Source organism: Pan paniscus, chromosome 7 (assembly GCF_029289425.2).
Source record: "Pan paniscus chromosome 7, NHGRI_mPanPan1-v2.0_pri, whole genome shotgun sequence".
Classification (NCBI taxonomy): domain Eukaryota; kingdom Metazoa; phylum Chordata; class Mammalia; order Primates; family Hominidae; genus Pan; species Pan paniscus.
Window position 1 is genome coordinate 152,086,366 of NC_073256.2, and position 23,542 is coordinate 152,109,907.

The 23,542-nt window shown below is 45.9% G+C and overlaps 1 protein-coding gene across 2 annotated transcripts in view; it reads right to left on the reverse strand.

Moving 5' to 3' along the window:
- Positions 1–23,542, reverse strand: part of ZFAT (zinc finger and AT-hook domain containing) — a 321,691-nt gene that overhangs the window by 219,948 nt on the left and 78,201 nt on the right. For both annotated transcript variants that reach the window (XM_063606918.1, XM_055116972.3), the window contains exon 3: positions 13,942–18,470. In XM_063606918.1, the coding sequence (XP_063462988.1) occupies positions 13,942–13,960 (19 nt within the window). In that variant the 5' untranslated portion in view covers positions 13,961–18,470. The remainder of the gene's footprint in view (positions 1–13,941; positions 18,471–23,542) is intronic.

The window sequence follows — 23,542 nt, forward strand, 5'->3', positions numbered from 1 at the left end:
GAGATTAAAAAGGAAAAGTACAGAATGTTTTTCTTGATTACTTTGTCTTCTAAAAATTTAGAGCAGGAGAAAGAGAAGAAGAGGAGAGTGAGATCAACATTAAAAAGGCAGAATCAAAGCCTGGTGTTCCAGGGCACCTTGCATTTCTGCAACTGTATCTCTATATTCCCACATTTCCCTAAAGTCCAATGATCTTAATCATTGCCCCTCACCCCCTCCCCGCATTGCGTAGGGAACTGAGGATAAAGCCAGGGTCCACACCTGAGAGCAGGTCAAACCCACCACAAGGGCAAACGGCAAACTCTGGCAGGAAAGGGTTAATAACCCCAAAGTATGAAATGCTTCTATCAATCTCTAAGGAACAATGAGGCCCAAAGAGGGAAAGGAACAGAGACATGAAAGCAATGACAATAGAGGAAATAAAAGGAGCTAACCCACAGCCTGCAGGTATAAAGACCTGTGCTTTGGGACCACACTGACCTGGGTGAGTCTGGCTGCACTCCTAGTGAGGAGTGGACTCTGTGCCATGACTCTGCCCTGCTGAGCCCGTTTCCTAATCTGTATAATGGCAATAACAGCATCTGCCTCCCTGGGTCCTCATTAAATTAAATGAGGTAGGGTGGGAAGAGCTGACGGCCCAGGTGCTCAAGAAATGTGATGGAGTCCACTCAGTAGCCTGAAAAGAGCACAGTTTGGTTTGGGATTGGACAGCCCAAAGCTCAAATCCTGGCTGGACCACCTACCAGCATGTGACCAAACCTCTCTGCCCCTCCGTTTATTTGTCTGTAAATCAAAGATAATATCCCAACATGAGAGAACTGCAGTTACGCTGGCAGAGAACGATGGCTGGAGAGCACCTCACACAGCACTGGGACACGGTGGAAGCTATGATTGCAGATAACCTCTCTGGTGGTTAAGAACGTGAGTGCTGGAGCTTCATGCTGTCGGGATGGACAAGGCACCGGGGCAGGAGCCTCGGCTCAGGCAGAAGGCTGGCACGCACCCGTGGGGAGCTAAGTGGCATACAGGAAGTGGGGCCAAGGACAGCTGCAAGTCCTGTGCATTGTCAGGCAGTGATACTCCCCGACAGACTTTCAAAAGCTGCAAGCTGCCTCTGATGGAGTCTTAGGCGCTGAGTTCAACATGGGCTTGCTCAGCAAGAACTCTCAAGATCACCTCAAAAACACTTCCTGAGCACCAGCCAGTCCAGTGTGTACCTCACCTGATTTGGTTCTTCAGAGAATAAAATCCTCAGATGACATGTTTAGCTACAATTTTGTAGAAATGGAAATTGAGGCTCAAAGAAGTCACAAGAACTATCACATTGTTGGTCTAAAATGCAAAGCTAGGTCTCCGGGACTCCAAAGCCGGTGCTATTTCCCAGAGCCCACATTTCTGAGGTGGGGGACCCCACAAACACCCAACTCAGCAAGAAGCAAGCCCAAGGAGAGGAGAGAAAGGCAGGCTAGATGGATGGGGAGTTGACCCTGCCGATGGAGGTAGAGACTCAGGACGTGGGCAGGGCCTCACAAGCCAGAGGCTACTGGATGGCTCAGCCAGAGTGCTGGCACCTCCAGCAGGAGAGCGGCCAGCTGAGCACACTCCCCTCCCTCCACCCCAGTGCTCGGCAGCTCAGGCCTGACCCCTGTACAAAGAACGCACACGGACCTGGAAGTTCACTGTCGGACTCCGGGCTGTGATTGCCCCACCTCAGAGGAGCTCTGGCCAGTCCGGGGGGAGGCAGAGGCTGCGTACCTTGTCGGGCTCCCTCATGCTTCCCTGCCTTGCCCCCTGCTGTATCCCCTTGGCCTGGTCACTCTGCTCAAACATCATCCTGTGGCTTTCCTGAGCCCCTCGCCCAGCCCAGGCAGAAGTGACTGGCAGTGACCATGTCACTGATCCCCCTACTCTACCTTGTAGAAGCTTCTGGCACTGCCCAAGCGACCCTTGTACAAGTGAATAAGTTTAAATCGAGAGACAGGGTTGTGTCGCCATCACCACAGTCAAGACACAGACCAGTCCCAAGTGCCCGCACCAAGCTCCCGGTGCCTCTTCAGTCAGTGCCCTCACCCCCTACCCCCACGTAAATGTGTGTTTATGGTAAATACACATAAAATGTACCATCTTAACTATTTGCAGGTATACAGTTCAGTGGCATTAGATACATTCACATTGTTGTGCAACCATCTCGACCATCCATCACCAGAAATTTTTCATCTTACAAAACCGAAACTCTATGTCCATTAAACACTAACTCCGGATGCCTCCTCCCCCAGCTCCTGGCAACCACCATCCCACATTCTGTCTCTTTGAATTTAACTACTCTAGGAATCTCATGTAAGGGTAATCATTTGGTAATTGTCTTTTTGTGACTATCTTATTTCACTGTGCACAATGGCCTCAAGGTTCATCATGTGGTAGCCCGTGTCAGGTTTCCACCCTTTTTAAGGCTGAATAATACTTTATTCTATGTATACATTACATTTTGCTTAGCCTTTCATCCCTTAGTTTGTTTCCAAGTTTTAGCTATTATGAATAATGCTGTTATGAACATGGGTATACAAATATCTCTTTGAGACTCTGCTTTCAATTTTGGGAAATATATTCCAAGAAGTGAAGTTGCTAAATCACATGGTAATTCTATCTGTAATTTTTTGAGAAATTTCCATACTGTTTTCCACAGCAGCTGCACTATTTTTACATTCCAACAAACAGTGAACAAAGGTTCTAATTTCTCCCATCCTCAAAGTATGTTGCCTTTTGTGTCTGGCTTCTTTAATACAACCTTGAGATTAGTCCAGGTTGTTGCCTGCATCACTTTTTCATCCTTTTTCATTGCCAAGTAGTATTCCTTTGTATGGATATACCACAATTTGTTTAGCTATTCACCAGCTAATGAGCATTTGGGCTGGTTCCAGTTTGGGGCTTGCTATGCTTTCAATGTTCCCTCCAGAAATGCATGTTGAAACTTAATCCCCAATGTGGCACTGCTGAGAGGTGGGGCCTTTAAGATGTGATTGGACCATGATGGCTCTGCTCTCATGAATGAATTAAAGAGTTAATGGATTAATGGGTTATGATGGGAGTAGAACTGGTGGCTTTATAAGAAGAGGAAAAGAGTCCTGATCATAGTACATTAGCAAACTCGGCCCCTTGCCATTGATACCCTGTGCCACCTTGGGACTCTTCAAAAAGTACCCACCCAGCAAGAAGGCCCTCACCAGATGCAGCCCCTTGACCTTGGCCTTCTCAGCCTCCAGAACTATAAGAAATAAATTCCTTTCCTTATAAATTACCCAACTTCAGGTATTCTGTTATAAGCAACAGAAATCAGACTAAGACAGGGCTATTACAAATAAAGCTGCTATGAACATGTGCATACCTGTCTTCAGATAGACATAGGTTTCATTTTTCTTGGAATAAGATTGCTACCTTTTATGGTAAGTTGATATGGCCTGGCTGCATTTCCACCCAAATTTCATCTTAAATTGTAGCCCCCATAATTCCCACACGTTGTAGGAGGAACCCAATGGGAGATAAATTGAATCTTGGGGACTGTTTCCCCCATACTGTTTTGATGATAGTTAATAAGTCTCATGAGACCTGATGGTTTCATAAGAGGTTTCCCCTTTCACTTGATTCTCATTCTCTGTTGCCTACTCCCAAGTAAAAAGTGCCTTTTGCCTTCTGCCATGATTGTAAGGCCTCCACAGCCATGTGGAACTGTGAGTCCACTAAATCTCTATTTCTTTTTTTTTTTTTTTTTTTTTTTTGAGACAGAGTCTCACGCTGTCGCCCAGGCTGGAGTACAGTGGTGCGATCTCGGCTCACTGCAAGCTCCGCCTCCCGGGTTCACACCATTCTCCTGCCTCAGCCTCCCGAGTAGCTGGGACTACAGGCGCCCACCACCACGCCCAGCTAATTTCTTGTATTTTTAGTAGAGACAGGGTTTCACCATGTTAGCCAGGATGGTCTCAATCTCCTGACCTCGTGATCCGCCCGCCTCAGCCTCCCAAAGTGCTGGGATTATAGGCGTGAGCCACCGCACCCAGCCTAAACCTCTTTTTCTTTATAAATTACCCAGTCTCGGGTATGTCTTTCTCAGCAGCATGAAAGCAGATTAATATATAAGTGTACCTTCAACATTGTAAGAAGCCAGCAAACTATTTTCCAAAGTAGCTGTACCATTTTGCATTCCTACCAATGATGTATCAAAGTTCCAGCTTCACATCCTTATCAGCACTTGGGATTGTCTTTTTAATTTTCACCATTCTAGTGGGTACGTAGTAGTGTCTCATTGTGCTTTTAATTTGCATTTTCCTAGGAACTAGTGAGATTGAGCATCTTTTCATACATTTATTGACCATTTTTATACATTCTTCTGTTAAAGTATCTTTCAAACCTTTTGCTCATTTTAATTAGTTTTGTCTGCCTTACAGACTATGAGTTCCTTCAGAACAGGTCTCAAGGACCCCTCAATGCCTAATTCCTGGGAGTACCATTCCCATAGAGGATATGTGAGTAGTGCTGTGCGGCCACCTAACGGCTCATGCCTTGGCCATTGCACGCAGCCCAGATAGGGCCTCACACACAGCAGGCACTTCAGAGATGTTTATGGCCACATCAGCAAGCACAGATGGCCAGTAGCACTAGGGAGAGATTGAGTGGGGCTGGACAGCCACAGGGACCAGCCTGAGCTTCTGTATCCTCACTTGGAAAGCAGAGATAATAAGCCCACCTTGCAGAGCTTTTGTGAAGAATAAACTAAAGAATGGGTGTGAAGCACCTGACTGAGCAGGTCTACAGAAATGATAGTTATGACCAGACCCTATCTTATTCCCCTGCAACTGCATGAGGGATTAGATCCAATCCCTCCTCATGCATTTAATTCTCCCAGATACTATTAAAAGTGATAAAATGTTCAGGGAAAGAAGGTGAAGACTGACAGAGGGAGAATGGAAGGGGAAGAGAGGAGAGGGAAAGAAGGAAAAAACAGATGGTGGAAAAGAGTAAAGTCCCCTGCCATATGCCAGGTATGTTCCCAATCCTCCTCTATGAAAACTCTACGAGCATGCTACCAAATAGGTCTGTGGGGACCATTTTCATGTAATATATAATATAGGAGGCGATGGTGACTCAAGATACTTGCCAAGGTCCCAGGGCTGTTAGACAGCAGGACCAGGACTTCACCCAGTTCTGCTTCCCCCCAGGGCCCCTTTTCCCTGCATTACCTGAGCCTGGTTCCCTGTGGGGCTCTCTCCCTGAGGAAGGGTCTTCCCAAGATGCTTCCAGGAACCTGGCTAGCCCTGAACAAGCCCCTTGCACCAACTCAGAAACAAAAACAGGCAGAATTCAAAAGATGCTTCTCTCTACCACCACAGGAGGAAATTGAAGATTACAGACCCAGGGCTGCACATAGGAAACCTGCAGAGTTTTCATGTCCCTGAGCCTGTTATGTTCACCATTCCTCTTTCCCTAGAAACAAACATGGATGGAATGCCTGCAGGTCCCTAAGGTAAAAGCCAAGCCCTCACCAGTCCCAGGGGCTTCCTCTCTGAACTATTTCTCTAAATCTGTCCCTTCTCATCCCTACAGCCTGGACTGCACTAGGACAGCACCTAATGAAATTCTCCTGCCTGCACTTTTGTCCCTCCAAAAAGTGTTCTCTTGCTTATTCTTTATACTTCAAAAATTACTATAAAGCTGTGGTAATCAAGGCAGTGTGGTACTGATAAAGAATAAACAAATAGAGCAATGGAACAGACCAGACAGTTCAGGAGTGAACTGATGCATAATTTTCAAGAAAAGAGCCAAAGTAACTCAATGGAGGAAGAAAAGGTTCTTCTAACAAACGAGGCTAGAAAAACTGGATATCCACGTGCAAGAAAAAAACATTCTCCATCCCTACTTCATACCATACACAAACTTATTAGAGATAGACAGTACACCTAACAAAAGCAAGAAATATAAACCTTTAAAAAAAACAAAAAAACTTAGGAGATTTTCTTTGGACCTTAAAGTAGGAAAACATTTCTTAAGAGAAGATACAAAAAGCACTTCCGATAAATGTAAAAATAATGGCAAATAAAACTCCAATAAAATCACAAACTTCTGTTCATCAAAAGATAAAAGACAAATAGGTAAGCAGAAATTGGGAGAAAATATTCACAACATACACACACACACACATATACAACAAAAGACAAATATCCAGAATATATAAAGAACTCTTACATTCCAGCAACAAAAAGACAATAAACCCTATTTATGTATTTACTTACCTATTTATTTATTTTTAGAGAAACTGTTTCACTGATGCCCAGGCTGGAGTGCAACGGCATGTTCACAGCTCACTGCAGCCTTGAATTCCTGGGCTCAAGCGATCCTCCCACCTCAGCCTCCTGATTAGCTGGGACCAAAGGCATCCACCACCATGCCCAGCTGGGTTTTTTTTTTTTTTTTTTTTTTTTTTTGTAGAGGTGGGATCTCACTATGTTGTATGTTGCCAAGGATAATCTTGAACTCCTGTCCTCAAGCAGTCCTCCCACCTCAGACTCCCAAAATGCTGAGATTGAAGGCATGAGCCACCACACTCAGCCCCCAATTTATTTTTTATTTTTAATTTTTTTTGAGACCAAGTCTCACTCTGTTGCCCAGGCTAGAGTTCAGTGGTGCAATTTCAGCTCACTGCAACCTCTACTCCCAGGTTCAAGCGATTCTCATGCCTCAGCCTCCTGAATAGCTACAGGACTACAGGCATGAGCCACCAAGCCTGGCTAATTTTTTTTTTTTTTTTTTTTTTTAAGTTTCAGTAGAGATAGGGTTTCACCATGTTGGCCAAGCTGGTCTTGAACTCCTGACCTCAGGTGATCCACCCGCCTTGGCCTCCCAAAGTGCTGGGATTACTGGCGTGAGCTACCACCCAGCCCCCAATTTATTAAAATAGCCCAAAGACTTGAATAGACACGTCTCTAAAGATGACACAAATGACGAATAAGCACAAGAAAAAATGTTCAACATCATTGGTCATCAGGGAAATGCAAATTAAGGGAGATACCACTGCATATCCTCTAGGGAAGGCAAAATGAAAGACTGACAACACCAAATGCTGGTGAGGACAGAGAGCAAGCAGAATTCTCTGATGTTGCTGATGGGAATGTAAAATGATACAAACTACTCTGGAAAGCTATTTGGAAGTTTCTTAAAAAGTTAAACATAACTACTCTATAACCCAGAAATTCCACTCCTATGTACTTATTAACCCAGAAGAAATGAAAATAAATATCCACAAAAAGGCTTGTACGGGAACATTCACTGCAGCTTTATTCCCAATAACGAAAAACTGGAAATAGACTAGGGCTGTATCCATGCAACAGAAAGAAACAAACTACTGAATCTCAGAAGCTTTATGTTGAATAAAGGAAACCAGACACAAAAGAATTATATGATGTTCTATAGAAGAAGAAACTCATCTATGGTGACATCAAGACTAGTGGTTGCGGCCGGGAGTGGTGGCTCACGCCTGTAATCCCCAGCCCTTTGGGAGACCGAGGTGGGCAAATCACTTGAGGTGAGGAGTTCCAGACCAGCCTGGCCAACATGGTGAAACCCCGTCTCCACTAAAAATACAGAAATTAACCAGGTGTGGTGGTATCCCCCTGTAATCCCAGCTACTCGGGAGGCTGAGGCAGGAGAATTGCTGGAACCTGGGAGGAGGAGGTTGCAGTGAGCCGAGATCGTGCCATTGCCCTCCATCCTGGGCAACAAGGGCAAGACTCCATCTCAAAAACAAACAAAAAAAGACTAGTGGTTGCTTGGGGTGAGGAGCAGGGATGGGATAGTAAGGGGCAAGAGAAAACTTTCTGGGCTGATGAAAAAGTTCTGTATATTGTTAGGAGTGTGGGTTATGTGAGTGGTCAGACTCTACACTTAAGGTCTATGCATTTCAGCATGTATATAGTACGCCAAAAAAAAAGAAAGAAAAAACCTGTCTCTTGGCAGCTGCCAGAGATCTTTCTTTCTGAAAGGCTAATTAGCCAGCCTTGTTATCTTCCTGTCCCTCAACGTTTCCAAAATAAAGTCCTGACAGCTTCCCACTACTCAAAGGCCCTTCATCACAGACCTCCAGCACCCCATGCCCCTCCCCAAACTCAGTGCTCACCTGGTCACAAAGGGTGGGTCACGCCTGTGTCACTGCACCAGCTGTCCTTTCTACAGGGCACCTCTGCTCACCCTACAAGACCCAGCTCAAAACATCTCCTCCTTCAGGAAGCCTTCCCACAATCCCTGGAGCTGGGGTAGATGCACCCACTCTGAAACCCTCAATACTCAAGGCTTACTTCCATCACAGCACCTAGACCCATTCCTACAGGAATCCGTGTTCCACTGCCAGGACTGCATGAAATCCTCAAGAGGAAAAAACATGTCATATTGGACTTTGCATGCCTAGCAAACAGCACAAAGTTTGGCATAAACATCTAGGTAAACTGATGACCAGCCTAATAGTAAAAAAAAAAAATTAATAAGCAATAATAATTACCCTAAGGGGCAGAGAAATGGTAGCCATTCCTGAAGAAGAGGCCCACCAGCAAGGACACAAGGAGAATATCTAACACTAAGAAAGAAGCCAGTTAGAGCCCTACAAGAAGTCTCGGGGCTGAATTAAAATGCCCTCCAGCAATGCCAGGACACCCCAAGCTCTCCTGGTCCTTGGCTCCAGGTCCCATGGCTGAGCTGGTCCTCTTTTCCCCCACTGCCCACTATGGGATGCTGCCCTTTTCTTATTCAGACAACCCGCAGCTTCCACTGGCATCCTCTAAGGCCAGGTCCCTACCCCACCCATCCTGCCTTGATCAGACTGTGTTGAACACAAAGGCATCCGATTCCAGAGTTCCACCTTTTGCAGCTCCATGTATTACATGATTTAAAATAACTCAAAAGATTTGAAACCAGTATATTGAAAGGAATGACTGAACCATGTTCACTGTTGTGCTATTCACAATAGTCAAGTATGGAATCGGCCTCAGTGGCCAACGACACATGAATGATTTTTTTAATGTGGGACATATACACAACGGAATATTATTCAGCTGTAAAAAAGAAATGTTGACGTTTGTGACAACATGGATGACACTGGAGAACACTGTCCTAAGTAAAATATGCCAGCACAGAAGGACAAACACTGCATGTTTTCTCTTACATGTGAACTCTAAAACAATGGAGCTCAAAGAAGCAGAGAGTAGAATGGTGGGTACCAGAGCCTGAGGGTGTAGGAAGAAATGATGATCAAAGGGTACAAAGCCTCAATTAGACAAGAGGAATCGTTTTTTTCTTTGAGACATATTGCACAGCATGGTGAATACAGTAATAATGTACATTTCAAATTTGCTAAGAGTAAATTTTAAATGTTTACTTACCACAAAATGATAACTATTTGAGCTGATGGATATGTTAATTAGCTTGATTTAATTATTCCACATTATACTCATAAATCATAACATCACATTATACCCCATAAAGAAACAAATATGTCGTTACAGTTTTTTTAATTTAAAAAAGAAGATTATGTTACCCAATTTTAAGTCCGTGTTTTTCTATAAATATGCCAAGCATTATAAGTAAACTCAATCATCTATATATTTTGTGTTCCTTGAAAAAAAAGGAGGCAACTTTAAATCTGTAAGATGTTTAAAATGTCTATTTTGTTTTGCTCTGCTTTTTCTTTTCTCTTTTAAAAAAAATTACTCGGCCAGGCACAGCGGCTCACATCTGTAATCCTGGCACTTTGGGAGGCTGAGGCAGGCGGATCACCTGAGGTCAGGAGTTGGAAACCAGCCTGACCAACATGGTGAAACCCCACCTCTACTAAAAGTACAAAATTAGCGAGGCGTGGTGGCGCATGCTTATAATCCCAGCTACTTGGGAGGCTGAGGCAGGAGAATCGCTTGAGCCCAGAAGGCAGAGGTTGCAGTGAGCCAAGATCACACCTTTGTGCTCCAGACTGGGCAAAGAGCAAAACTCCGTGCCAATAAATTAATTTAATTTAATTTTTAAAAATGACTTATTAAAAAAAAAATTACTCGGCTGGGCACAGTGACTCAAGCCTATAATCCTAGCATTTCAGGAGGCCGAGGCCAGTGGATCTCTTAGGCTGAGTTCAATACCAGCCTGGTCAACCTGGTGACACCCCATCTCTACAAAAAATACAAAAATTAGCCAGGTGTGGTGGTGCACCCCTGTAGTCCCAGCAATTCGGGAGGCTGATGGGGGAGGGTGGCCTGAGCCTGGGAGTCTCTGCCTTTCCATCCACAAATGCTTTCAAGAAGAGAGTGGATGACAATGTACTGAGCTATACACTGGGAAGTCTGGTTCTGGGAAGGGAAGAGACAAACCCCATTTCCTGAATGCCATCAGCAGCCACCTGTGGCAGGACTGTGTCTCCTTTGCCGGTGAAGGGACTGGGGTCCCAAGGGTTCTGTGACTTCCCTTAGGTCAGGAATCTGGTGAGAGGCAGATCTCTGGAGCCAGAGCACGTGCTCTTTCCATCCTCCTAAATGTTCCAGCCCTTAAAGTTGATGCCTGCCCTTGAGAAATTGCAAAAACAGTGAAACTTTAACAGGGTAAACAGCTGAGAAGAGAGGGAAAACTTAACTCTAGGCTAAATCTCTTTTACGTAATTAAATCAGCCCATCTTGGTGCAGAGTTTTTCAGAGGCTGTATGCTTGAAACTATCTACAAAGGGAAATGCAATTAAGGAGACTTTTTAATATATCTGATTCTTGACTGCCCTTGCTCTAGGCAAGAGCTTAATTCTACTTAACGATAGCTATCTTGGAAAAGTTATGTAAATTGCAAGGTATGGGGAGAAAAGAAACAGGAATCCTTTCACCGGAGGCAACTGAGAAGCCCACTGAGAAGGGAGCACTGCGGTAAGACGGCTCCAATTCACACAATGACCATCTCAGCTCATTTGCCACCTACAGCTGTGCCCTGTAGACCACATGCAACTCCACCTCCTTATCATTCATTGTACTCCCTTTCCTAAATTAACCAAAACAGGAAACTCTTTTCAGAAATTAGTTGACCGTGAGTTGACAGTAACACATTTTAAAATATGATCTTTTCTCATTTGGTACAGCTGGAAATTGAAGGAAACTTCAACATATGTCCAGGGTTCTTTTTTAAAACTCTTGGGTAAATTCCAGAAGTGGAGAAGTGGGCAACTCATTCTCTCTATATAAGCAACAACGTGGGAGGAGGAAGGCACCAATCGAAAAGATATTTCACGTTTATCAAAATGGAGTCACTCATGTCAAACTCTAACAAAATGGAGCCAGAGGATATGAAGTATGCAAGTATGCCTCATGCAAGTATGCCTATGACAGGAACTATGCCAGGAATTCCTTAGAGCCTGTTACTTGCACAGGACACTTGCCTGGTGCACCTGTCTCCAATGGACTAACGCCAGCTCCTGCAATAAGCCTCTGAAACCAATGGTCTTTGTTTCAAAACCGCTTAGGTGGACTTCCCTTTTGGGTCTTTAAAAGTTTCCATTTGCCCCAACTTCTTTGGACGTACCTATGATCCAGCATAGCGCATGTATCTAAATTGCAATCCCCTATTATTCCCAAATAAACTACAGTTTCAGGATCCCATATCCAAAATGCTTGGGACCAGAAGTTTTAGAATTCCAGATGTTTTTGGATTTTGGAATATTTGCATATACATAGTGAGATAACCTGAGGATGGGACCCAAGTCTAAACATGAAATTTATTTATGTTTGATGTGCACCTTATACACACAGTCTGAAGGTAATTTTACAATATTTTTAATTTTGATCATGAAACAAAGTTAGTGTACAATGAACCATCAGAAAGCAAAGGTGTCACTATCTCAGCCACACATATGGGCAATCTGTGGTTGTCTGGCATCGCCATCATTCCCGACTCTGAATTTCTATGCTACCAATAAGACAATCACTTTCTTACATTTATTTACACATAAGTCCTTACCAGTAAAAAATATGACACACCATTAATACAGTGAAAAACAAGGTGTTCAAGGTACCTAAGCGGCACAGCAGCATCACCAGAACACATGCATCAGCTGCTAAACAACAGAACAATAAACAACGGCTGGCTTTAAGTCCGCTGTTCAGCCTGCATTTCTTTCTGAGTGTTAACAGCATCGTCTTTACAGTTGTGCAACTGTTGTTTTGTTTTGTTTTTTGAGAAAAATAGAGATGGGGTTTCACTACACTGCCCAGGCTGGTCTTGAACTCCTGGACTCAAGGGACCCTCCCACCTCAGACTCCCAGAGTGCTGGGATTACAGGCCTGAGCTACTGCGCCCAGCTATGGAACTGCATTTCTACTGAGAACCTTCACGCGGTCAGATAGAAAATTTTCCACTGTGGCCTCATGTCAGTGCTCAAAGTTTCAGACTTTGGAGCATTTCCGATTTCGGATTTTTGGATTAGGGATGCTCAACCCGTATTTGGAGAGCAGGTCTCTCCGGTGCTCATTTTAGGCTAACCTAAGACAGCACACCTGAATCAGGTGGGCACCACAGCTAATCAGCGCACCTGTGGTCACAGCTACTTGGCAGGCTGAGGCGGGAGGTTTACCTGAGGGCGGGAGGCAGAGGTTGCAGTGACCCGAGATTGCACCATTGCACCCCGGCCTGAGTGATAGTGCGGGACTCCGTCCCAAAAAATTAAAAAAATTAAATTTAAAAAAAGCACGCCTGATATAGTTCGGGTCTCCTGACCCAATATTCGGCTCTGGGCCCACTCTGTCACTCCAGGACACATTCTCCCACATCTAGCACCGCAGCAGGTGGAGGCAGGACTACGACTGGGACTGCTTTTTACCCCTGCCTGGCGTGCAGAGGGGCTCCTTGCAAAGCTGTTATTTGAACTAAAGTCAGGAAAGGTGTCCCTGGGGGTTAGAGGTAGGACACGCTACTTCCTTCAGCATGGGGACACACACTACAGATGTTTCAGTAGATGAACTGGTAGGCTCGGAAGATAAAGCTGGTGAGAGGCAGCTGTGCGGGACAAGTCCCAGTGACACGACGTTTGCATCTCCAAAAGGTCACTTGGACTCCAGCAAAAAAAAGCCAGACTGATGGGCAGGAGTGATCAGTTAGCGCGTTCGTTCTTTCATTCACTTAGTATATACTGAACACTTACATGAGCCAAGCCCTATTCTAAGAAGATGGAGGTACAAGTCAGGCGAGCACGCAGGAGTTTGGATTTTAGCCCAAGTTGGAGGAAGTTAATTTTTAAAGCCCCAGTTCTGTCGTTTTTAAACTGTGTAAAGTTGACCTCTCTGAACTTCTGTTCCTCATAATAAATGACCTACAAATTAGAGTTCTCAAGAGAGCTGAGCAGCAAAACGTGTTAAGTCAGTGCCCAAATGTGGAAGCTTGTGGTAATTACAGGTGAAGGACCCCAAGCACAAGGTTAAATGACTTGCACCGGGTGTCAAGTGGAAGCTCTGTCACTCTATTAGGTCCAGCCGGCGGCCGGGAAGCCTGCAGGAGGTACTTATTTCGCCGAGGAGGAATCCGAGGCCAGGCAAGAAGGAAGCCCCGCCAAGGTCCAGTCAAAGAGCTGGCATCGCCGGGATTCGAACCTCGAGCCCACTGCGTTCCGTCGCTGGCCCGCGCCCCAACGCCACCCATTGCCGTGGAAACGGCCGGGCGCATGCTCTCCCACTCGCTCCCGCCTTGCTTTTTTTTTTTTGCGGCGGGATACCCCAGCGACTGAACGTGAGCCGCAGAACGCAACTACGTTCGCTCTCCTCCCCAGACCCGGATCCCTCCGCGGCCGGCGGCCGGCGGCCGGCGCACTGCTTCCCGACTCGACGCTCGAAACGGCTTTCCGCGCGCCGCGCCCCACCCCCACCCCGTCTCACCCCAACCCCCAGCCCGGCTCACCTGCCGCCCGCGTCTCCATGGCAACGCCCCACCGCGGAGGAAAAAAAAGCCTCGGGCTCTTCCGGGCCCCCTCCCGTGCCGACCGAGGGGGCGGGGCGCCCTGCTGACGCTTCGCTTTTTATTTTTATTTTTTTAAGAAAAGAGCCGGCGAGGTTATGGCGAATCTGCGGCATCCAACATGGCGGATGGAGTCTTCGCCCTCCTCCCCACGGGGCGCAGACGCCTGCGTAGCGGACGTCCGCCTCGGGTGACCCTCCCCCGGCGCCGAGCGCGGCCCGGCAGGGCCGAGCTAACGCGCATGCTCGCAGTCGGAGGCCGTGCTTTTTATCCCACTTCACGGATTCCGCTGCGCCGCGTTTTGAGCCACGCCCAGGGAGGGGCCCTCGGGAGGTCCGGAGCGCGGATCTCGGGATCAGGAGTCTGGCGGTTGTGCCAGGCCTCTGCTAGCGCGACCCTAGACCCGCGGCATGTGGGGCCGCCGAGCTGGGCGTGCAAGGAGAGTTCTGGGTGCGCTTCGTGTCCCAGCTCTACCTCTCACTACCTAACTTGGGGCAGCGAATTAACTTTTCTTGCTCTCAGTTTACTGATGTGTCCATCGGGGTGCTCCCAACCTGCATCCCGCTCAAAGCTGCGGCGTTTCCCGAAGCGTGGGGTGCTTTCCTTTGGGCCACCCGGCTGGGTTTTAGGGGCTACAGAGCACTGAGCGGCCTAAGATCACACGTGACAAGACGATTTCCTCCTCTCTCGTCTCTTTGTGTCCCACAACAAGTCTGCGCTGGATGTGCGCGCCTCCAACACCCGCTCATTCATTTCTCTGCTTGTGGCACAGCCTTCGGCAGGCAGCTGAGTCCGGTGGAAATTTAATGACTTTGTTTTTGGTTTTGATGTTAAGGTGTTTAGCTCCAACACTGTAGTCCTCGGCTCAAATGATATCTTCCAGCCCCTAACCCTCACCCCCGAAACCCATCTAAAGTAACCCTCCAAGACACTTCATATTTTCTACGTAGCATCCATTCCTATCTGTCATTATCTCCCTCTCTTACCTCTGTCTTGGTCACCCCGTTAGCCTCAGAAACAAACTGAGCCTGACAGTTACTTATTTCATGAGTAATGAGTTGATGTGGTCCATGTTCTAAGGTCATTTTCTGTTTATGACAAATAACGTTTTTCACTTACAGTAGTCATATAAAGTTTTCTTTTTAAATTGTTCGGTTACATTTTCAAAAATCAGTCAACTTAAAATGGTGTACATGCTGCAAAGACATGCCCACCCCCCCAAAAAAAAAGTGTAAAAGCAGACTTCAGGAGACTGAAGTTTGGGAAACTGATTTGTGTTCATGGTTCCCCTGAAATGCTAGTCTTTGCCTGTTCTTCTTTTCCTGGAATAACCCTCTTTGGTTGCTGCTCAACATGAAATTCTCGGGCATCCCTGAAGCTCACACTTCACGTTCCCGCAGCTCTGGTCGCACTGGCCTAGCTCCATCCTCCACTTCTCTGTTTGCACAGCGTTCGTCCTCACTAGACTGAGCTTCCTGAGCAGCCCTTATAGGTCCTTTTGTTTTGTTTTCTCAGCGCCTGTTGCATAGTCATATTACTGAATGAACACTTCGTTCTGGGGTCACTTATTTTTTAGGAGGAAAACTCCCTTGGGCATTGAGCTTCAGGATGACTCATCTGATTTCTCAGGAGACTGCCCGCCTGCTCCTTAACCCTGTTCTTGGGAAATACGGAACCATGAAAAGACCCTAAAGTTGTCCAGTCTGTTAAATATATGCTCACAGATATAGCCTCCCCCTTCTTCATTTCATCCTCGCAATCTGGAAGGTTAAGTTGGGCAATATGATTGTTGTCCTTTTCCAGATGAGAAAATGGAATGTTCAGAGTGATCAAATGGCTTTCTGAGATTACACAGCAAAATAGTGAAGAGCCAGGTGTGGACCTCGCCTCTCCATGCCCAGTGTTCCTCTCCCCACCACATCTAAAATGTACCCAAACTGCCCCCCAGGCCTCCAGGAGAGCCAGTTCCAAGACAGCCACAGAGTCGCTTCACAGCCACCACGTCCTCCACCACAAGATACATGGCTAGGTGGGGCCCATCAGAATCTTTATTTGGAAATGAACTGCTCAAAAAGCTGCATTGATGAGCGTTTCCTTTTAGAACTATAAATATTTACAATAATCATTATTTTGCTGTGAATCGATTTCTGTCAGGAAATTAGAGTTGTTCTGGGTTGCTGACAGTATTGGTTTTGTGCCGGTTTGCCTTTCTCACAGCAGCATTTAAATGTTGTTTATTGATTAGCAGATGAATTGCTCCTAGATGTTGTGACCAAACGAATTTTGGAAATGAAACAATTTAAAATTTGTCTCAAAACCCAATTACCTCAGACTGCTGAAGACAAATTAAAAGAAGAAATTGTGGACTGTGGATGATGGTTCTGGGTTAATTATTTGGAAAGCTATGATTTTCTCCACTATTCCCATGGCATTTTCTTCCTCCTACCCATTCATCATTCAGAGAAGAGTTACTGAGCACCTATTATTACTGGAAACTGTCCTGGCCATAGGCAGATGGAAATGACTAAGAGATGGCCCCTTTCTATGGGGGAATCCAGGTTCGTAAATGGAGAGATGAGTCCACAGCTGGCTCTTCCACGGCCTATGTGATTTGCACATTTTCAATCAGCAAACATCTCTATTCTTTCTATTTGCCAGTAATATTTCAGAATGCCTTCAATTAATGAAGACACATTTGTGGAATTGGATGTAAATCACTCAAAAGTATATAATTAATGGCAAGCTGCCTCGGTGATGGTTCCTAGAAGAGAGCAGCTTCCCAGCTGCCCACTGGTGGCAGTTGGCCTCTTGAAGCTAGTATGTGAATTAATTTGTGTCAATAAATTTATCGACATGAAATGGCATTTAGTTATATAAGAAATATAATTTGCGCAACTGAATATATTCGTGTCAATAATTTTATCATTATATCCAATATCTTTATGAGAAATAGACATTTACATGAAAACAATAATTTAGGGACATAATTTCACAGGATGCTTTCTTGAAAGAAGGTTTTGATAAAGGATACATACAGGCGACCTCAAAATAATGGATCTTGGCTGGGCATGGTGGCTCATGCCTGTAATCCTAACACTATGGGAGGCCAAGGCTGGAGGATTGCTTGAGCCCAGGAGCTCAAGGCTGCAATAAGCTGTGATCATGCCACTGCACTCCTCCAACCTGGGCAGCAACAAAGCAAGACCCTGTCCCTAAAATTTATATATATATATATGTATATATGCACACACACACACATATATATATATATGCATATGTATGCACACACACATATATATCTATAAAATGATAAAATCAGAGGTGGGAATAATCAGTTTGGTTTAACAGTTAAAAATCTAAATAGGCACATTGTAGAAAATAATCCACTTAAAAATCATATAAAAGAGAAGGATGTAGTAATGCTAGAACTACATGAGCAATCTCACTATGAACATAATTACAAGCTTAGGAAACAGCATCTTTTCCACCTGTCTTTCCAGTGGCCATGGAGTGCCATCACATCCCCGGTCTGCCTGTGCACACCTGTGTGTACTCTCAGTATCCAAGTATTAATCTCCGGAGTGGTTTTCATTAGCAGTAGCCAGGGCCCCTTCAAAGAAGCTAATTCCATGTGTGGGAGTAAGGGAACATCAGAATGGCCTGAAACATATTGCTATTCTCAGAAAACCAGGTTCCTTCCAAAAATGCTGGGTTAGTGCTGAAAGGACAAAGGAAGAGGCAGTGACAATTTGCATATCACAACAACTGTAGATCTATGGTTGTTGATCTACAAGTTGAGCCATGCGGCTTTACTGATAAAAAGTTAACATTGTATATGCAAAAATAGACATATAACTGTGTAATTACAAAACTACAATTCAAAGAAAGGGTCAAAATAGGATATTTTAGTAAAGAGACAGGTTTGGTAGATATGGGGTCCTATTTCTTACTTGAAGTTCTGTATGTCTGTTTATGGAATGGTATATTTGTGTAAGTTTCGAGGGGCAGATAAGTTTACTAAGAGTAAGTCAAAGACTTCCAGAAGACTAGGAACCATGCCAAAACCAGGAAGGGCAGGTCAGGACCAGTGGTCTCATAAATAACCAGCTAAAAGGGGGGTTCAATAATTTATGTTGGAAGTTAATGGATTAGCCAGATGTCCTAAGGGAGTAGCTGATAGATTAAACTGCTATATGGCCCTGCTAATGTTAATGAAATGCTAATGATGCATAATGAAGGTCATTGTAAACTGTGGCAGAACATCATGGACCCAAGACTTCATGCACGTGGGAGTGAAGATTGCAAGAACTTGCTGTAAGTCCTGTTGACATAATAGTTGAAAATGGTCTGAGGGAGCCCCCACCAGCAAATGCCCGCTGCCACCAAGAACCCACCAGTCCAGGCCCAAGGCTGCCACTCAGTGCACCTGGGAAGGAGATCATCTTTCTCTCTGTGGTCCAATAAGGGCAGTCCTGAAAAAGTATAAAAATATGTTTTGTAGAGATGACAAAGAAATTGGTCAAGTCAATAATAACAACTCTTTTTTTTTTTTTTTTTTTTTTTTTTTTTTGAGACGGAGTCTCACTCTGTCGCCCAGGCTGGAGTGCAGTTGTGCCATCTCGGCTCACTGCAAGCTCTGCCTCCTGGGTTCATGCCATTCTCCTGCCTCAGCCTTCCGAGTAGCTGGGACTACAGGCGCCCACCACCACACCCAGCTAATTTTTTTTTTTTTTTGTATTTTTAGTAGAGATGGGGTTTCACCATGTTAGCCAGGATGGTCTCCATCTCCTGACCTCGTGATCCGCCTGTCTCGGCCTCCCAAAGTGTTGGGATTACAGGCGTGAGCCACCACGCCCAGCTAACTCTTTTTTTTTTTTTTTTTTTTTTTGGACACAGAGTCTTGCTCTGTCACCCAGGCCGGAGTGCAGTGGTGAGATCTCAACCCACTGCAACCTCCGCCTCCAGGATTCAGGCCTCCTGCCTCAGACTCTCAAGTAATTGGGATTACAAGCGCTTGCCACCATGCCCAGCCAATTTTTGTATTTTTAGTAGAGAAGGGGTTTTACCATGTTGGCCAGGCTGGTCTTGAACTCCTGACCTCAAGTGATCTGCCCACCTCAGCCTCCCAAAGTGTTGGGATTACAGGCATGAGCCTCCATGTCCAGTGTAATAACAACTGTTTTTACAAAGTTAAGGTATGTGTGCAGTAGGTTTAGGTATGGGTGCAGTAAAAACTTTTGTGTTAAATTTTAAGGTATTTGAAGCATTTCGAAGTTACATTCGACAGTTACATTGAAACAAGATAATTTGACTGTGTAAATGTTTAGGAAAATTTTATTTTGAAAGTTTTAAGTTTTGATTTATCAGTTGTATTTAAATCGTTTAGGAAAGGCCGGGCACAGTGGTTCACACCTGTAATTCCAGCACTTTGGGAGGCCGAGGCAGGAGGATCACAAGGTCAGGAGTTCAAGAGCAGCATGGCCAAAATGATGAAGCCCCAACTCTACCAAAAATATAAAACATTAGCTGGGTGTGGTGGCATGCACCTGTAATCCCAGCTACTTGGGAGGCTGAGGCAGGAGAATTGCTTGAACCCAGGAGGTGGAGGTTGCAGTGAGCCGAGATCACGCCATTCACTCCAGCCTGGGTGACAGATTAAGACCTGTCTCAAAAAAAAAAATAGTTTAGGAGAAGGGTGACTATATTTATAACCAATTTTCTTTAAATCAACTATGAATAAGAGTAACAGGGCCATGAAAAAAGGGGCAGGGAGTGGGATTTGGATCCCAGCAACGAAACGGAAAACCAGGAGAGCTACCAGAGCCTAGCACTGTTGGGTGCACAGCTGGGACCCAATAAACCATTGCTGAAGAAAAGGATAAGGGGTAGAGGGAGGGAAAGATGGAGTAAGGGATTGAGGAAAAGGAATAATACGTAATTAAGCATTTATTTGTAGCTGTCACATAAACAGCACTGCTTTGGATGTTCAGAAGAGAGAATAACTATTTCAAATAAAGGATGGCATCTGGTGTCCATGACTAGAGGGCTGGTTAAACGGATAGTTCAGCCATACGGGGAAATATGACGTGGCGGTTTGAAAGAATGAGAGTGCCACGTGCAGAGACCCGGGGTGTGCTCTGCAGTGCATCCTTGAGTGAAAACAGCCAGGTGCAGGACAGCATCGGGAGCACACTGTCGCTTGTGAACACGGTTGTACCTGCACAGAAAAGCTGAAAATGTGGAAAGAAACCGGCTAGAGCAGACAGCTTTGGAGACAATGTCTGGGCCTGGAGATCTGGCTTACAGGGAGACTGACTTCACTGAACATCCTTTTGAAATATTGGGATGTTTAACCATATGCATATACTGCCTTTTCAGAGAAGAAGGGGGAGGATTTGGAAGCCCAATCTCCAGGTCTGGTCCTCAGTAGCTTTGACTTTATTACTCAGTAGCTTTGACTTTGGACAACTTACTTATCTGCAATGTGCTTCCCTTCTCTGGGCAATGAAGGTGTTGAGCCCCACATCAGGGGTTGGTGGAAGGGAAATGAGACAAGAAAATGCAGTGGAGTGCCACGGGTGGGGGTGAATCAAGTGGTTTCAGCCCCTTTGGGGACCAAAGAAGCCCAGCAGCAGCAGCAGCGAGAGTGACAGCCAACATACAGGGTGCTGTTTGATTTAAGGGCTGCCGTCAGCTAGCTGCAGAACTCGAAAAAGTGACCTTAAAGTCTCTGGATTTCAGTTCTTTCATCTGTAAAAGGGCATTGGTGGGGAGTGGCAATGACACTAGATGGTTCACTTCAGCTAAAAACAGACATAAAACATGATTTTAATATTGGTTGGAAATGACTCAGTGCAGTAACAGAGGCAGAAAAAAAGCCCCCAAGGGAGTTCGCAACACAGAACCATCGCTTCCAGCTGTGAATGTGCAGAGGGGAAGAGGACGTTGCAGAAAGGAGAAACTGGTGGTCTCTTTACCTAAATCACCCAGACCCCGGTGCCAGGCAAATGTTCACTCTTTCAGCCGTTTTTGGAAAGGCCAACAGAAAGGAGAGGTACCTAGACAGTCTGTACAATGGTGGCCCCCAATGAACTATGCCTCCTTGTAATCATGTCCTAGTGTAATCCCCTCTGACACTGACTTTGGGATTGACCATGTGACTTGCTTTCGCCATGGAACACAAACAGCACAAGCACAAACTTGATAAGCACTTGGACACCGGGTCTTTGGAACGCCGCCTCTGGAAGCCAGCATCCATGCTGTAAGGAAGCTCAAGCTAAACTACCAGATGATGAGAGGACATGGAGAGAAAACCCAGAGGATAGGAGTCCTCATGGACATTCAATCTTAGCTGTTCCCCAGCCGATGCAGCCACATGGGTGACCTCGGCAACCCTGCACTGTGCAAAAGAACTACCCAGCTGAACCAGTCAACCCATAGGATTGCAAAACATGATAACCAGTTGTTGATTTAAGCCACTAAGTGTGGGAGTCGTTTTTTGGGCAGCAAAAGATAACTTAGTATTGTGGGAAGCTAAAATTTCAGTTTCAGGGAGGGTTTTGAGAGTTGATGAGTCCATTTGGGGGAAGGATGTAGTCTTAAGCTTACTTCCCCAGAAGCAAAAGGGGAATGAGATAAACAGACCTTTGGCTGGACTCCAAGAGTCTTTCAACCAAAGAAAGTTTACTGAAGAAAAAAAGAGAAACTTGGCCGAGATCTGAAGTGTGATGAGAATTTGGAACACGGAAGACAAGCCAGGAGGCCCTTCTGAAAGTAGGAAGCCACAGAAGCAAACGGTGCCAAGGAGGACGATCCAGGGCGGGCCTGGCCGCAAGAGGGCACCTTGCAGAAAGCACCGCAGTTGGCAGTAAGCAGGCATTTTCCAGAAGAATCCCGAAGGCAAATACTCTGTTCTGCTCTCAGTTAACCTGTGCTACTGTCAGACCACATACACCGTAGAGTTCAGAGGTAGCTGCTATGGGAGTGAATCTTCTTGCTGCTGCCAAAGTGAGTAAAAATCAAACGGAATAAAATAATAATGGTGGTATGGGCCCAGTCTTCTAGAGTTTTCCATGCCCTTCATTTCACATAGCCTTCACACCATCCTGTAGGGTCGGGAGGGCATGAATAAGAAGCCTCCTCCCAAAGATGAAAGAACAGAGAACAAAAGGGGCCGAGGGACTTTTGTGAGACCACGCGGCAAGCTGGGGCCTGGAAACATGAGCTCATCCATCCCGGCCTTTCTGCTGTGCCTCTATCATCCACTTGTCCAGGGAGGGTGCCAGCCCTACGTGTGTTTAGTGAGAAGTATGGGGTGAGAGCAACCACAGGAAAGAAAGCCCCGTTGTGACAACGTTGTGCCCTGAGCTGCCTGGCCCACTCATTCCACTGGCCTGTGTTCTACCCAGGACGGGCCGCATGTCCCAGGGTTTCTGCTGAGCAACCAGTCAGCGTGCTGCTGAGCACCCGGGCCCGATGTGAAATGGTCAGCTCCTTTCCTTCTACCAGTGCCAACTGCTGCACCTGCCAGCCTCTGCCTAGCCTCCACCACTGATGCTGCTGTAAGAGGAAGAAGATTCCTGTCTTAACAGAATTCTCATGCATGCCTTTCAAACCGAGGAGCTCACAGGTTGATGGAAGAGGATGACAGGGAGTGGAGGCAGCTACACTCGGGTGTTTATAGTGCACATACGTGATTCATCTCAAACCAGACAAGCCATGCTGCACCTGACGGCTCGCCATTTCTCAGAGATGCCAAGCCTTCTTACAACTCTGAGCCTCTGCATGTGTCTAGAACATTTTACCCATATTTCTCTACCTGCTGGACTCCTTTCCATCCTTCAAAACTCAGACCAAATGTCCTTGCTCTGTGAAACCCTCCTTCTTCCCAGGCAAGTTAATGGCTCCCATCGCCCCTTTCCATGATTCTTACATATTGTACCATATCTTGTAACATACTTGACTTCTCTCTTGAACAGGGGACTCCTGCAGGCCAGCAGCAGGGATGGACTCACCTCCCTGTGCCCTCTCCCAGCAGATGACTTCAGCCCTCACGGTTGAAGAAGTTGGTAAGAAACTGACAATTTGGTGTAGGAAAATTTAAAAAACTGTCAGCAAGTTCACTGAATAACATTTGGAGGACTTCATTATGAAAAAGGGATCAGGCCATTCATTCATTCCTTAAGCATTTGTGGAGTGCCCACCAGGTGCCCAAAGTGTGCTCCAAAGAGGCACAGGTGAGGCCACAGGATCTGTCCTCAGATCCGGATTTCACAGCCCAGTGGAGGAAGTGATGTCTAACAAGGTGAGTGTCATACAGCACACCACTCACGGGAGAAAAAAAGCTCTGGAGCAATGGCAAGGGGACAGAGCCCACCCGAGGAGTTGGGAAGATGTGGGAGGCACACCTCAGAGGGGTGGAGAGTCCCTGGGAACTGTGCTTCAGGCAGAAGGGACAGCCTAGGCGAGAAATAGCATGCCAGGCACAGGGGAATTTTATCATAAGGGGAGGCAAGAGTATAAGAAAACCGGGTTTGCCCTATCG